The following is a 15,847-nucleotide window of genomic DNA, read 5'->3' as shown; positions in this document are numbered from 1 at the left end:
ACTAAGATAGGTTATCAGTTTTCAAACACTAGGATACATACTTGTAACTGAGCTTTGTATTGTGTTATAAAACCCTTCCACGATGATAATACTGCTGCCAATTAGTAATGTGGCAAGAGTGCCTGTGGCAGAGACACTTACGGCAAAAGTACCACAAAACCACTGGTGCTATTGTTGGAACCCCTTGTCAGTTAACTTGTGCCGAATATCATCCCTATCTTTGGATTTTTTTCAATTTCATAACTTAAAAAGTTTTGTGCTTAAATAGATTTTAGCTGGATTATTTTGTGTTTTGCTGCAGCTCTGTACAGTAGTTTTTATATATTTTTTAAACAGCTTTATTAAAGAATAATTTACATAGAACATGACGTATTAAATTACCATGAAATCCATAAAATAGGAATTTTAGTATATCTACAGAATTGTGTATTCAGGTAAAATATTTGAGTCTTTATCCAGAGAGTAATAGAAGCCAGGAGGGTTGGGATGATGATGTCATTCAAAATTACTGTCGTATAGGGAGGCAGGAGGGGGGATCGGGATGGGGAACACATGTAAATCCATGGCTGATTCATGTCAATGTATGGCAAAAACCACTAAAAAAAAATAAAGTAAAATAAATAAAGTCACAGGAAAAAAAAAAAAACAAAATTACTGTTGTATATAGTCATCAATCAATAAAAGGTAACAATAGCTCAAATAAGTGTTTCTTACTGAAGAATGTCGTCTTCCAACAGGTCTCTCCACATTGCCACTGAAAAAGGGAAAAAAAATTTACATACACAGTGGTAAAAGACTGAATTCTAAAACCCATCATTACAATATCCCTTCCATGCTTATAAATCAGTTATCACTTTCACTTAATAAAATTTATATTACAAGACTTAAATTCAGTATTTAGGAAGTCAGCATTTTAAAATATATACGGTATATCATACAACTATTTCCTGAAAAACAATCAGCACAACATAGTTTACCATATAAATATAAGTACGATTATAAGATATATGGACTTTAAGGAAAAAAAAAAAAAGAAAGGTAATTCTCTGGTGGTCCAGTGGTCAGGGCTCTGAGCTTCCACTGCAGGGGGCATGGGTTCAATCCCTGGTCAGGGAACTAAGAGTCTATAAGAAGCAGTATGGGCTAAAAAAAAAAAACCCAAAAGATAAATGGATCATAATCAAAAGCCTCTAGCTCTGGTTTTACTGCTGTGTGATTTTTAGACCAGGTTTTGAATACTGAAAAAGCCAAACAGATAATTTAGCAGATGTTAAGAAAAATAAGTGGTGTTGAGACTATAGAGAGTTCCTTCCTGCCTGGTTTGATCAGCTACAGCTACTATGTACTCCACTAGGTTAGTTGCTGCCAACCAAGAATATGAGCCCAGTGTCGTAACACTTGATTTTTCAGAAAAAACTGAAAATCTAACTGTTGTATGAAATTTTGGCAACTAATTCAAAAACTAAAAAACAATGTTTAAACAATATTTTTCTTTGTCATATATACATATGCTTATAGGCTGTAAACAGCTGCTAGTTTGTGATGCCAACTTTAGATAAATCATTTCCTTGGGCCTCAATTTTCTCATCCTTAAACTGAAGAGATGGGAGGTAGTCTCTAAATCTGTCTCAATTTTGACTCTAGATGAGTTTATACAAAGATATGACAAGAAGTGCTGTGATTCTGTAACATTTACTTCTTTTCCCTGGAGCAGACTGGGAAAACATTTCAGAAGTTATCAATATGTCTTACCAAGTGGAAAAATATCTTTCTCTGATAAGGAGTTAATGTTTTTAGCTGCATTTCAAGAACTTACTTTTCTTCATTAGCCTCTGAAGATATCCCATCCATTTTTGAAGAAAAATTTTTCTGTAACAAATACACAATAAGAGAAAAGGTGAGAAAAAAGGAAGAGAAACTGTAATGAATGAAGAGATTAAGAACAGAATTGTGATTTTAGGATTACTTTCTGTGAGAGGGCCAAAAAAAGGGAAAGGAGGAAAAATTTTCATTATAGGAATACGAAATATGAAAAATTTTGAGGACTTTACACTACTCTGTTATAATTGCCACTCTTGGAAAATTCTCATATTCAAGATGAAATCAGTGACTAATACTGATTGGGATGATAGGGACTTTAATGCTTCAAATAAAAATCTGTCCTAGTTTATAGGAGTTTATGGATTACATAATAATTCAATCTCAAAATCTAGTCAATCAGTCATCAAAATACAGCTTAATAAAATCTGCACAAAATGCATATTAATCTTATGAAAATTTAACTTTACTCAGCAAAAAAAAAACCAAACAAACATAAAAATCACACTGTAAACACTGTAATTGGGACTTCCCTAGTGGTGGGTGAATAAGATCTGCCTGCCAATGCAAGAGTCACGGGTTTAATCTCTGGTCCAGGAAAACTGCACATGCCGCTGAGCAGCTAAGCCCATGTGCCACAACCACTGAAGCCCAGGCACTCTAGGGCTTGCAAGCTGCAACTACTGAAGCCCATGAGCTTACAGCCTGTGCTCTGCAAAAGAAGCCATCGCAATGGGAAGCCCATGCACCATAATGAAGAAAAGCTCCCATTTACCTCGCAAAGCAACTAAGACCAGTGCAGCCAAAAAAATCAATCAATCGATAAAATTACATAAAAAAATAAAGTGTATTTGATTATGCTTAAAATCCCACTCATCTGTCTGTCTTGGAAAGAGTGTGAAAAAGATGTATAACCTGAAGTTTCTTTAATTGGCCTTAGCTCTTACCTATCCGTAACTATATTATCACTTTATGCATTTTAACTTTAGAACTGTACTCCTGGGTAAGAAAAAATTCCGCTGCAGATTTCAAAAAACAGAGTATCTAGAGAATCTGATTCAACATTGAGCATTTCTACCATGAATTCCAGAAAAACATCTACTTCTGCTTCACTGACTAAAGTGATACAGCCTTTGACTGTATCAGTTCAGTTCAGTTGCTCAGTCGTGTCCGACTCTGCGACCCCATGAATCGCAGCACGCCAGGCCTCCCTGTCTATCACCAACTCCCGGAGTTTACTCAAACTCATGTCCATTGAGTCAGTGATGCCATCCAGCCATCTCATCCTCTGTTGTCCCCTTCTCCTCCTACCCCTAATCCCTCCCAGCATCAGGGTCTTTTCTAATGAGTCAACTCTTCGCATCTGGTGGCCAAAGTATTGGAGTTTCAGCTTCAACATCAATCCTTCCAATAAACACCCAGGACTGATCTCCTTTAGGATGGACTGGTTGGATCTCCTTGCAGTCCAAGAGTCTTCAAGAGTCTTCTCCAACACCACAGTTCAAAAGCATCAATTTTTCAGCACTCAGCTTTCTTCACAGTCCAACTCTCACATCCATACATGACCACTGGAAAAACCACAGCCTTGACTAGACAGACCTTTGTTGTCAAAGTAATGTCTCTGCTTTTTAATATGCTATCTAGGGTGGTCATAACTTTCCTTCCAAGGTGTAGGCATCTTTTAATTTTATGGCTGCAATCACCATCTGCAGTGATTTTGGAGCCCCAAAAAATAAAGTCTGACACTGTTTCCACTGTTTCCCCATCTATTTCTCATGAAGTGATGGGACCAGATGCCAGGATCTTAGTTTTCTGAATGTTGAGTTTCAAGCCAACTTTTTCACTCTCCTCTTTCACTTTCATCAAGAGGCTTTTTAGTTCCTCTTCACTTTCTGCCATAAGGGTGGTGTCATCTGCATATCTGAGGTTATTGATATTTCTCCCGGCAATCTTGATTCCAGCTTGTGCTTCTTCCAGCCCAGCATTTTTCATGATGTACTCTGCATATAAGTTAAATAAGCAGGGTGACAATATACAGCCTTGATGTACTCCTTTTCCTATTTGGAACCAGTCTGTTGTTCCATGTCCAGTTCTAACTGTTGCTTCCTGACCTGCATACAGATTTCTCAGGAGGCAGGTCAGGTGGTCTGGTATTCCCATCTCTTTCAGAATTTTCCACAGTTTATTGTGATCTACAGAGTCAAAGGCGTTGGCTAGTCAATAAAGCAGAAATAGGTGTTTTTCTGGAACTCTCTTGCTTTTTCGATGATCCATCACAACAAACTGTGGAAAATTCTGAAAGAGATGGGACTACCAAACCATCTTATCTGTCTCCTGAGAAACCCGTATGTGGGTCAAGAAGCAACAGAACCAAACATGGAACAACTGACTGGTTCAAAATTGAGAAAAGAATACAACAAGGCTATATATTATCACCCTGCTTATTTAACTCCTATGCACAGTAATTCATGAAAAACCCTAGGCTGGATGAATCACAAGCTGGAATCAAGATTTTTGGGAGAAATATCAACAACCTCAGATATGCAGATGATACCACTCTAATGGCAGAAAGAGGAACTAAACAGCCTCTTGATGAAAGTGAAAGAGGAGAGTGAAAAGGTCTGGCTTAAAACTCAACATTCAAAAAACAAAGATCATGGCATCCAGTTTCATCACTTCATGATAAATAGAAGGGGAAAAAATAGAAACAGTGACAGATTTTATTTTCTTGGGCTCCAAAATCAATGCAGATGGTGACTGCAGCCACGAAATTAAAAGATGCTTGCTTCTTGGAAAAAAGTCATGACAAACCTAGACAACATATTAAAAAGCAGAGACATAATTTTGCTGACAAAGGTTCATACAGTCAAAGCTGTAATTTTTCCTGTAGTCATGAACAGATGTGAGAGGTGGACCATAAAGAAAGCTGAGTGCTGAAGAGCTGATGCTTCTGAATTGTGCTGCTGGAGAAGACTCTGGAGAGTCCCTTGGAAAGCAAGGAGATCAAATGAGTCAATCCTAAAGGAAATCAATCCTAAATATTCACTGGAAGGACTGATGCTGAAGCTGAAGTTTGGCCACCAGATGCAAAGAGTTGACTCACTGGAAAATATCCTGAGGCTGGGAAAAGACTAAAGGCAAAAGGAGAAGGATGAGATGGTTAGATACCATCACCTATTCAATGGACATGAATTTGAGCAAACTCTGGGAGGTAGTGGAGGATGGAAGAGCCTGGTGTGCTGCAGTCCATGGGGTAGAAAAGAGTTGGACATGACTTGGCAACTGAACAGCAACAACAACCATAATACTAAATTAATATCATATACATAAACTTTCAGGATCAATGTTTGTACACTTTTGTCAATACATAAAAAACCGAAACAAAAATCCAAACAGATGCTTTAAAGATATCTTATTTTACATGCTTTCATCATATATAACAGAAGCCAAATTAAAGAACAAAACTCCATAATGAACCTGAACTTGAAGTAAAAGTCTGCTTATTTTTCAGTATCAATTTATTTAATTAGCTGTTAATATAGGTATATAAGGCAATGGGAATCACCTAGGATTTGATCTCTCTCTCCTTTTGTCTTCCTTCACTTTCTCAGCCTGTTTATCCATTTTTCTGGTTTTACCTGTCTCTCGTTCACAGATTATAGCCATATCTACTTAAAATAATATTTTTAAAGTTTTAAGATACTACATACTATCCTCTTTCCCAGAAGCAACTAGCTGCACTACTTTAATTATTTTGTTTTAAAGAAAACTCTCTTACCTGCAACCATCTCCATCTCATACACAGACACTCCATATCCAGATATATATAGTACAACAAAGTAATGATTACATGCTAATTTTACTACAATAAATATAAGGTCTTAAAAAAAATAGCAAAAAGAAGCAATTTGTGAAAAGAAGAATGTATCATGGTCATGTCGGTTATATTCCAGAAATGCAAAATTGGTTCAACATTAGAAAATCAATTTTACAATTTACTATCCTAACAGATTAAAAGGGAAAAATCATAAATTATCTCAACAGATTTAAAAAAGTTTGACAATTTTTAACATCCTTTCAAATTAAAAAAATTAGCAAACTAGGAACAGGAAGTAAATTCCTTAATCTAACAAACAGTATCTATTTTAAAAACAGCAAACATCAACTTAACAGTAAAACTGAAAACTTTTCAAGATCAACCAAGTATGATAAATGTTTCCACTTCTATTCAATCTAGCACTAAGTCTTAGTAGTTCTATTTCCAATATATATCCCAAATTCATTCCCTTGTATCTTCAGTGCCACCATAATTCCAGCTGCCCTCATCTCTCAAGTAGAATATTACAATTTCCATCTCATTGGTCTTCCTACTTTCACTCTTATCCCCTTGAAGTCCTTTCTTCACATAGTAGGCAGTTATCTTCTTAAACATAAATCACCTTTAAGATATTCCCTATGCAAAACCCCTTAAAAGCTTACCATTGTACTGAAAATAAACTCTTTACCAGAACCTACAAAGCTTTACAAGATCTGGATCCTGCTTGCCTCTCAGACTTCATACTTAAATCTCATACCACTGTGTCTTGCTCTATGCTAGATACATTGGCATTTCTATTCCCACACAAACAAAGCTCTTTCTCAAGTCATCAAATTTTTATTTGCTATTATTTCTTGGCAAGAAAGCCAAGAAAAGTACTCTTTGTATCATTATATGTGTCTCCTTTGTAGCATTACCACAACTGCAATTTAAGTCTGTTATGTAAATTTATTATTCCTTTTATCTTCCCAAATTAACTGATGGAAGAAATTTTCACATATTGAAGTATGGTGAAGCCATTGTAATCAAGCCAGATTACACATGATTTGGCTTGGACTTTACTCTAATTAGAACAGCCAGTGTTATAGCTTATCTAACATACACTATACATGTGTTTTAGCCATTAAAGAAGAGGGTACACTGTCCAGAAGTAAAGAATGTCTGTTTTGAAGATAGACATAAAAGCCTCCCTTTCTGGGACGTCAATGCTAGTACTCCTTTGACGATAAGGCTCCCTTCCCAGGCTCTAAGACCATATTGACTGGCTGTGTATGTGTTAATCTTTCTTTAAGAAACACCGAAGGAAGGAACCCTTGTTATATTTGATGTTCTTTGTTCTGACAAGATAAAAAGCTGTACTGAAAATCATGCTTCTCCAGAACAGTTCCTCCAAACTGAGAGGCTGTCTCCCAGGCTATAGTTCTTTGTTTGGCTCAAATAAAACTCTCTTCTGTTCTTATTTATAGATTGACTATTATTTGCATCAACATATCCTTGCCTGAACAGTAAACTCCATGAGAATAGGGCTGGTGTCTCTTAACGTTTACTGTCACATTTTGAGAATTTGGCACAGTGCTTAGTAAATAATACGAGCTCAATAAATATTAATAATGCTTTAAAGTTACCCTTATGATCAATGCCTTCCATATTTTTTTCTCCTTTTGGAAATATTTTCAAGTCTATATTCAAAATTCACAGTTAAAACTTAAAGTACTATCAAACTCTTGTTGCTCAGTCACCAAGTTGTGTCCAACTCTTCACACCATGGACTGCAGCACACAAGGCTTCCCTGTCCCTCACCACCTCCCAGAGTTTGCCCAAGTTCATGTCCAGTGAATCAGTGATGCCATTCAACCATCTCACCCCCTGTCAGCCTCTTCCCCTTTTGCCTTCAATCTTTCCCAGCATCAGGGTCTTTTTCAATGAATCACCTCTTCGCATCAGGTAGTCAAAGTATCGAAGCTTCAGCATCAGTCCTTCCAAAGTGTATTCAGGGTTGATTTCCTTAAAGATCGACTGGTTTGATCTCTTTGCTTTCCAAGGGACTGTCAAGAGTGCCACGGTTCAAAAGCATCAATTATTTGGCACTCTGCCTTCTTTACTATGCAGCTCTACATCTGTACATGACTACTGGAAAAACCATAGCCTTGAATCATTTAAACATCTTCATGGTTTGAAGTCACTGTGCATAATCCCTGTCTCTCTGCCAGACTTAGTTACCACTTAAGTGATAAGAGTCAAAGCTTACTGATGTCCTCTTTTAAAAATACTCTATTTATTACATATCTGTAAGTTCCACTTCCAACAGAAATAGGAGACTCCAGACTCTCACATTAAGCTTCATGTGTAAAATGCTCTTATGGTTGAACTTTTGATCATCATCACATTCATTGATTATTAATTGGTTCCAAAACTGTGCACCTGGCATGTAAAGAGGGGTGCTACAGCATACTCACAAAGGGGTTCTGGAATGTTTTAAATTTCTGAGGGAAACAATTCTCAACATCTACCTACTGCTAGTTCAAAAGAGTACTCATTGACCTTTCACTAGTTTTGGTTACATATTATTGCAAAGCTGGATTTTTGGCAGTTGCTGTGATATAAAGCAAGTACTTTTGATCAATGTGGTCCCTGAAATGAGCATGGCCGTATCCAATTCTAAGATCTGAAAGTTGTGTAGTGTTCAACATGAAATGGAGAAGGATACTATGGACCTTGTTCCCCATGTTCTCCACCTGCCTTTGTCTACGGAAAAACTTTACCCAAAGAATAAGCATAATCAGAGAAGTGAGAAAATGCAGAAACAAAGGAAAACCGCAAAAGAGACCACGTAATAATAGTTTAGTCCTCAAGCATAGTAAAGGTCCTTTAATTCCTTCTCAAGGGCTATAGATACTATTCTAGGCCATATCCTGTGAGCTCTTATAGATACTGAAACCCCCACCAGGTGGAAGAAGTGAACTACATGATGACTAGGCTGTAGCCGTGACAAAAGCTGCCACTGTTCAGAGAATTAGCCTCAAAGAAACGGGGAACAAGCCCATCCTAGAATTTAAGATCAATTGTATTTAAAACAATCAAGATGATGCTGATCAGACCACCACATGATCAATTTCAAGATGACTGTCAGAGCTAACTGTGCTGTTTCTGCAAGTAGCCTCTCCCTATATCTATAAAAGTTGTTGCCCACTGATCATCAGTGGGGGAGAGTTGGGGTTTGAACAGAAGTCTGCCCTCCTTGCCCGGTGCCAGCATCCAAAAAGAAGCAAACTTTCCTTTCCACCAACCTTGCCTCTTTATTGACTTTTGAGCGGTAAGCAGTTGGACACTATTTTCAGTTATAAACAGGTGCACATATCTAATCAAATAATTGTGATTATTTAAGAATAAAATATCTTTTCTTTCAATTTATGTATATATCAATAATCTCAGATATTCAGATGACAACACCCTTATGGCAGAAAGCGAAGAGGAGCTAAAGAGCCTCTGGATGAAAGTGAAAAGAGGAGAGTGAAAAAGCTGGCTTAAAACTCAACATCCAAAAAACTAAGATTATGGCATCTGGTCCCATCACTTCATGGCAAATAGATGGAGGAACAATGGAAATAGTGATAGATTTTATTTCCTTGGGCTCCAAATTCACTGCGGATAGTGACTGCAGCCATGAAATTAAGACGATTGCTCCTTGGAAGAAAAGCTATGACAAACTTAGACAGTGTAATTAAAAAGCAGAGACATTACTTTGCCGACAAAGGTCCACATGGTCAAAGCTATGGTTTTTCCAGCAGTCATGTATGGATGTGAGAGTTGGATATAAAGAAAGTTGAGCGTCGAAGAATTGATGCTTTTGAACTGTGGTGTTGGAGAAGACTCTTGAGAATCCTTTGGAAAGCAAGGAGATCAAACCAGTCAATCCTAAAGGAAATCAACCTTGAATATTCATTGGAAGGACTGGTGCTGAGGCTGAAGTTTCAATACTTTGGCCACCTGATGCAAAGAGCCCACTCATTGGAAAAGACTCTGACGCTGAGAAAGATGATTGGATGGCATCACCGATTCAATGGACATGACTCTGAGCAAGTTCTGGGAGATGGTGAAAGACAGGGAAGCCTGGCTTGCTCCAGTCCATGGGGTCTCAAAGAGTCAGACACGACTGAGCCACTGAACAACAGTTAATGTATTTCATAGTGTCCAATGATATAGACTCTAGACCTGTGCTATATCAGATAGTACAGATCTGAAGTCTATATCATTTAAATTTAATTAAAATGCAATAAAATTTTAAATACCATTCTTGTCACAATTAGCCACCCTGATGCTAATAGGTGCTCAATAGTCATATGAAATTAATGAGTACCATGCTGGGCAATGCAGAAATTAAACATTACCTTTAACACTGGACGTTTTATTGGACAGCACTGTCCTACTACCAATATCTAGGGTATCTTTTACTGTCTCTTACTTAGCATCAAACACATCATTAATATTACCAATCCAAGTATTTTTCACTCAGTTTACATCTATTTGTCACCTTGTAAACATTTCCAGCCATTCACATTGTCAAGAAAAGTCATACCACTTGGAATCCAACCTTTACGGTACATTAACTTCTCATCTCAAATCATTCTTTCCTTCAAGGTCCACCTCAAATACCACTTTCTCCAAGAAGCCTCCTCTGTCTCCATTGCCGAAAAGCACCAAATAAGCTGGTCTGGTTCCCACATTCCTTTAGAATGTCCTGTAATCCTTTACAGTGTTTTGCTTTACAGTTATCTGTGTATATTAATTCCTTCCCGTTCTGGACTGTAAATTCTAGATGAGGGACTGAATCATCTCCTCCCAACCCTCGCACAAGACAACAAGGAATCCAATACATATCTGAGGAATTCATTCGACTGATCCAATTCAACTGAAAACTTCAATCTTAATACCTAAAGTAAGCTCTGCTTTGGTCTTCTCTGTCATATCTCTATAAAACTATCTTTAAGATTCCAATCGACAAAACATATATTTTTAGAACTTTTTTCTTAAACTCTACTATTAAGGCAAACAGCAAGAAAAGATTCCTTAACTCTGGCTTAATAATGCACCGAAGGTTTTTTAAAAACTTTGTGGCGTACCAATACTGGCTTTATTTATGTTATTACATCCGCAGAAAACTCAAAATCTGCTCAGTGCCGCTAGCACTCGGATCAGACACTGTAAATAAACCATAAACCGAGAGTTCAAAATCACATTTCTGTCACTTCATTTATAGCTAAGAAAAGACTGAGTAAGAAGAAATGCAAACACCAGTGAGTTCCCCAAAGAAGGGAAAAGGAGGTAGGTTCTAGGGACAGTCCTGGAGCCCTGACAGAAGATGGCGGGGCGGGACGCGGAGAGCCGCGGGCCAGCGACCTAGGGCCGCTCGTGGGGCCCAGGTGTGGAGACTGCTAGGGGGGTGAGAGGTGGCCCAAGTGTAGGCCGAGGTGAAAAAAGAGGGAGTCCTGCACCGGGAGAGAAGCGTCCGTACCTGAGCCCAGAGAGTTCCGAGGCAGTCTGGCTGTAGGCGCGTCCCTCTCCTCCCAGCGTGAGGCCTTCAATCCGCTCTAACAAAACCTAAATCCCGCGGGCGAAGACCAGGACGAAAGTTACCCGCCGCTTCATTTGTGAAGCCCCAACGGCTTCACAAATTCTCCTCAGACTTGTTTGTGGTCCGCACGCTTCTCAGATAGCTCACTCCCACCCCTTCACGTCTGCTCATAACGCCTAGAGGACCTCAGTAAAGCATTCAAATCTAACCGCCTAGCTGAAGCGCAGGCGCAAAGCCGCTCAACGCGTCGGCCCCGCCCCTTAGGCTGCAGACCCTCCCTAAGATTTCTTCAATCAAAGTTTTTTCCCAGTTTGTATGCCAGTTTTATTTATTTCAAGGTTATCTCATTTTCTACGGAATTTTCCTTTATCTCTCCCCACTGCAGATTCCTCACTGCATAGGAGCGGCCATCTTCTTTTTATTTCTTGCTGTAAAAAGATCGGAGCTTTGCTTCCGTACAAAATGGCGGCTCCCATAGCATTGCGTCACATCCCCCTAGTTTTACTCCCTATAGTTACCAGGAAGGAGTAGACTTCTGGGACGAGGTGGCCGAGTGGTTAAGGCGATGGACTGCTAATCCATTGTGCTCTGCACGCGTGGGTTCGAATCCCATCCTCGTCGGATGTAGGTTTTTCTTTTTTGTTTGTTTTTGGCCACTGATTTGAACCGATGACGGTAAATTTCCTTGCAGAATGGAAAGAGGTGATTATTCATTGCAAAGTGTGATTTACTAGTCGACTTTGAAACGTCCAGTTTGACTCTTGAAAAACGGCTTTTGGAGCATTCTTACCTCACGTAGAAAGAAAAAGGAGGGAAAGAGACATTTTCTGGGAATCAGAGTTTAATTAAATAATGCATTTAGTGTATTTTTAATGTAGCAAAAAACAGTGCATAGAATTCCACGATTATGGCTATTTATATATGTTCCAATGGTGGTCTGCTCAGTATTAATTAACCCAGCTCCTGATTGAGGAACTTCCGTTATCTTGGACTCTGACCCCAGCGTTTTTCATACCTGTCGTTACTATGAAATATCAGATTTTACTTCAAAAGCTACCGTGAGTTCTCTTTCAGTCCCCGGCAGGCTGCAGGAGCTCAAGAAAAGTACTCAACGTTAAACAAAGATGTTGACAGCACTTGGAAACTTGGTAGTTATCTAGAAGACAGAGGTGAAGACATAGCTGCCTTCCCAGAGAAGAAAGTTTTAATTCTTCTCTTGGATTTAAGCAGAGAGGGAATAGAAAAAGAAGAGAGATTCTCCTGAAAGGTCATCAGGCAGAATCTTTCAACTCACATTTAACAAACGTCATTTATCCAGTATTTATCTACAGGCACCACAATGAATTACAGCACTTTAATTCACAATAGATCACGATAGACATGTTTGTTACTACATTTTACAGATGAGGACACTGAAAGATAAACTTGTCCAAGGTTATACAGCTTTTGTTAATTCCAGAAAAGGCATTTAACTTAAGTCTATCAAATTCTGGTGGCCCTTAACCATCACCCTATATGGTGCTGGAAATTAGTAAAAAGCACTCATCAATCCTTTGTGGTCATGGTTTACACACTCTCTCTGCATTAAAAGGTACCCCAGAAAAAAAAAATAAGTAAAAGGTACCCCAGAACCTGACACTGGGCAGATATCTTCAGCCCTGAGAGTGGAAATCAGGCTCCAGTGACTCCTCCCACATCAATCCAAATCCCTTAGGAATGTAGATAGCTCCCAGAGCTGAGGGCTGAGGGTCACCCAAGCACTTGGCTTTCTAATCCATTTACCACCCTGTTGCTTGAAAGCATATCAACCTGGGTTCCACACACTCCCAAGGGGTCCATGGATAGAATTGAATTGGTCATTTGGTTGAGAGAAAAAAAATTGCAGCTTTATCTTCATTAATCTCTAATTGAAAGCATGTCCTTCTATTAATAAAGGTAAGCAACAAAATACAGTAATATTAACCTTGCCTGTGATTTTTGTCACCAACTGAAATAACAGATATTGTTGTATCATATTAGCAATATGCACTACTGCTATTGTTTTATGCTCATTACTGCTATAGTACTTCAAGATACTGGTAGTTATTGGACCTACCATTAGATCTTGTAAACTTAAGCATTCATAAGGAAGTGTATGCATTGTATTATTAGGTCACCAATTTTTTTATTTTTAATTTTATTATAGTTGATTTATAATTTATTAATTTCTGCTGTATAACAAAATAATTCATATATATATATATACACATACATTTTCATATTCTTTTCTATTATGGTTTATTACAGGATATTGATGTAGTTCCCTGTGCTATACAGTAGGACCTTGTTGCTTATTCATTCTATATATAATAGTTTGCATTTGCTAATCCCAAACTCCCAATCCATCCTTCCGTCCTCTCCTCCCTCTTGGCAGCCACAACTCTGTTCTCTATGTTTGTGAGCCTGTTTGTTTTGTAGATAAATTCATTTGTGTCATAGATTCCACACATAGGTTAGATTCTACATGTAAGTGATATCATATGGTATTTCTCTTTCTCTTTCTGACTTCATCTGGAATTAAATCACAGATTTTAAAACTATTTTGATAACTGTATTCCAACATAATTGGTTGACTTTATATTACAACAAATTTAATCATGCATTATTATTATTTTTAATCTTACGCATTTAAAACCAGTATTCTGAGAAGGGACCCATAGGCTTCACCAGACTGCCCAAGATCTGTGTCACAAGAAAAGGTTAAGAGCTCCTGAGGGATTTTCTGAAGTGTCCTCAACACATCAGTCTTAAAACCCCTCCCCTAAATGAGGCCTTGTTCTGTCTCCCGGACACCTTTGCAGACGCTTTACTTACTCCTCTCCCTGGATTATGCTCCTGCTGCCCAGCACCTCCTTCCCATCAACCCCGTCCTGGCTGGCTCCTGCTCCTCCTTCAGATCTCAGCTTTGACGTCATTCCCCATCAGGAAGACTTTCCTAGCCCTGCAACCTGCAGCTCCTTCTTAGATTTCTCTCGCCTAGTCCGTGCTCTTCTGCTTCTGGGTCTCTGTACCCCTCCTAGATGTTCCTGGAGCTCCGTGTGTCTTCCTCAGCATTTGCCAGATGGTATTTAAATCGTTCATTGGTACTTTGACCTCTCCAAAGAGTGGCACGTTTGCATCATTTTTCTGAGTTTTACCTGCTTCTCACAGTGATGACATCCTACGGAAAATTGATAAGGTCTATCAATGTGTCCAGTCTCTATAAATAAAAAGTGAGTGGGTTGTTTTCTCAAAGGAAGATCTTCAGTTGTAAAAATTCTGAAACTATAAAGCACTGCAAGTGTCTTGAGATTAAAAAGAAGAAATCATGAGTGGAAGTTCACTTTTCTATTCCTCATTTCTTTACTGTTTTCATGCTTAGTTCATTTGTGGTTTCTTTCATATGAAATTGCAGTAAGTCTTGCTATGATGGTCCCAGTTTTTTTGCATTTCTGTGATCTTTTGATGTATAAGAGTTGTGCTTATTTTACCTCTTTCTACAAGACTCAAAAGGATTAAGGCTAACACAGAAAGGTAGAATAAGCTCTAAAATCCAGAGAAAAGATTGTAAATCTCCTCTTGGATTCTGTCTGGAGTCACAGCTGGAAAAAAAAAAAAAGGATTAACAACATGCCAGATTATTTAAAAGCCCAGGGGTGGTGGTGTGGGGACTTGGATTAGTAATGGAAAAAGAAATTTATAATAAATGAAGGCAGTAAGAGTTAGAGGCGCCATCTACTGGAGGAGCTGCAACTGAAGACTTGGACAAGATAGTTCTGCCTGATCTGCTAATACACTTTGAAAGATTCCCATTGCTGCCCCAAATTTGTCACAAGCCACAGATCAAGGAAATCATTCTCCATCAGCACTAGTTCTTCATAAGTCCTATCCTGAACTGTTGCAGGACCCTTCAACCTCTGGAAGACCAGAAAAGAAAGAACTATTGTACAGCCAAATTGCATTACCAAGATATTCCAGATCTCTTTATTATTTCAGTGCCAGGAAATGAATCTTCAGAGTCCAGCTTCAAGAAGACCCATTCTCAGTGGAGAATGAGGTGCTCTGGAAAAAATTGTCCAGTGTTTAGTTGGTGATGGTCTGCTGCCTGGGCAGGCCCTTATGTGTCAGCCTCCCTCACAGACAAAGTTCTGAAGGAAGAAGTGAAATGTGTATGTGTGTGTGTGTGTGTGCACGTGCACGCCTCCAGTTCATTTCTTAAACTCTTACAAGAAAAACCCAGACCCAGGGCTGTAAGACTTGCAAAGGTTGGTTTTGAGAGGTAGGCAATGATGTAAGTTAAATCCTTCTATTCCTTACCATTAGGAAGTGTAATCCCACTGGGAACCATCTCTGGGAAGACAGTCATGACAAGGTCTGTGATGTGATGCATTAGTCGCTCAGTCGGGCCCGACTCTTTGCAACCCCATGGACTGTAGCCCACCAGGCTCCTCTGTCCACGGGATTTTCTGGCAAGGATACTGGAGTGGGTTGTCATTTCCTTCTCCAGGGGAATCTTCCCAATCCAGAGATTGAACCTGGGTCTCCTGCACTGCAGGCAGATTCTTTACTGACTGAGCTATGAGGGAAGCTCCAACAAGGCCTGAAGAGGTTCAAGAATGAAT

General features: G+C 38.8%; 1 protein-coding gene and 2 non-coding genes across 3 annotated transcripts in view; 2 read left to right on the top strand and 1 right to left on the bottom strand.

The window, feature by feature from the left end:
* The window catches only part of KNL1 (kinetochore scaffold 1), a 66,544-nt gene extending 54,903 nt beyond the window's left edge, over window positions 1–11,641 (bottom strand). The window contains 3 exon segments of the mRNA XM_020872349.2: window positions 715–754; window positions 1,817–1,869; window positions 11,148–11,641. Coding sequence (XP_020728008.2) covers window positions 715–754; window positions 1,817–1,851 — 75 coding nt within the window. The 5' untranslated portion in view covers window positions 1,852–1,869; window positions 11,148–11,641.
* A 105-nt stretch (window positions 11,642–11,746) lies between these two features.
* TRNAS-GCU (transfer RNA serine (anticodon GCU)) lies at window positions 11,747–11,828 on the top strand. The gene has a single exon. It is a non-coding gene; the product is annotated as a tRNA-Ser (tRNA).
* A 2,884-nt stretch (window positions 11,829–14,712) lies between these two features.
* LOC139035796 (small nucleolar RNA SNORA26) lies at window positions 14,713–14,829 on the top strand. The gene has a single exon (XR_011488507.1). It is a non-coding gene; the product is annotated as a small nucleolar RNA SNORA26 (small nucleolar RNA).
* The last annotated feature ends 1,018 nt before the right edge of the window (window positions 14,830–15,847 follow it).

This window comes from Odocoileus virginianus, chromosome 6, assembly GCF_023699985.2.
Source record: "Odocoileus virginianus isolate 20LAN1187 ecotype Illinois chromosome 6, Ovbor_1.2, whole genome shotgun sequence".
Taxonomy (NCBI): domain Eukaryota; kingdom Metazoa; phylum Chordata; class Mammalia; order Artiodactyla; family Cervidae; genus Odocoileus; species Odocoileus virginianus.
This window is presented reverse-complemented; position numbering and strand designations above follow the sequence as displayed.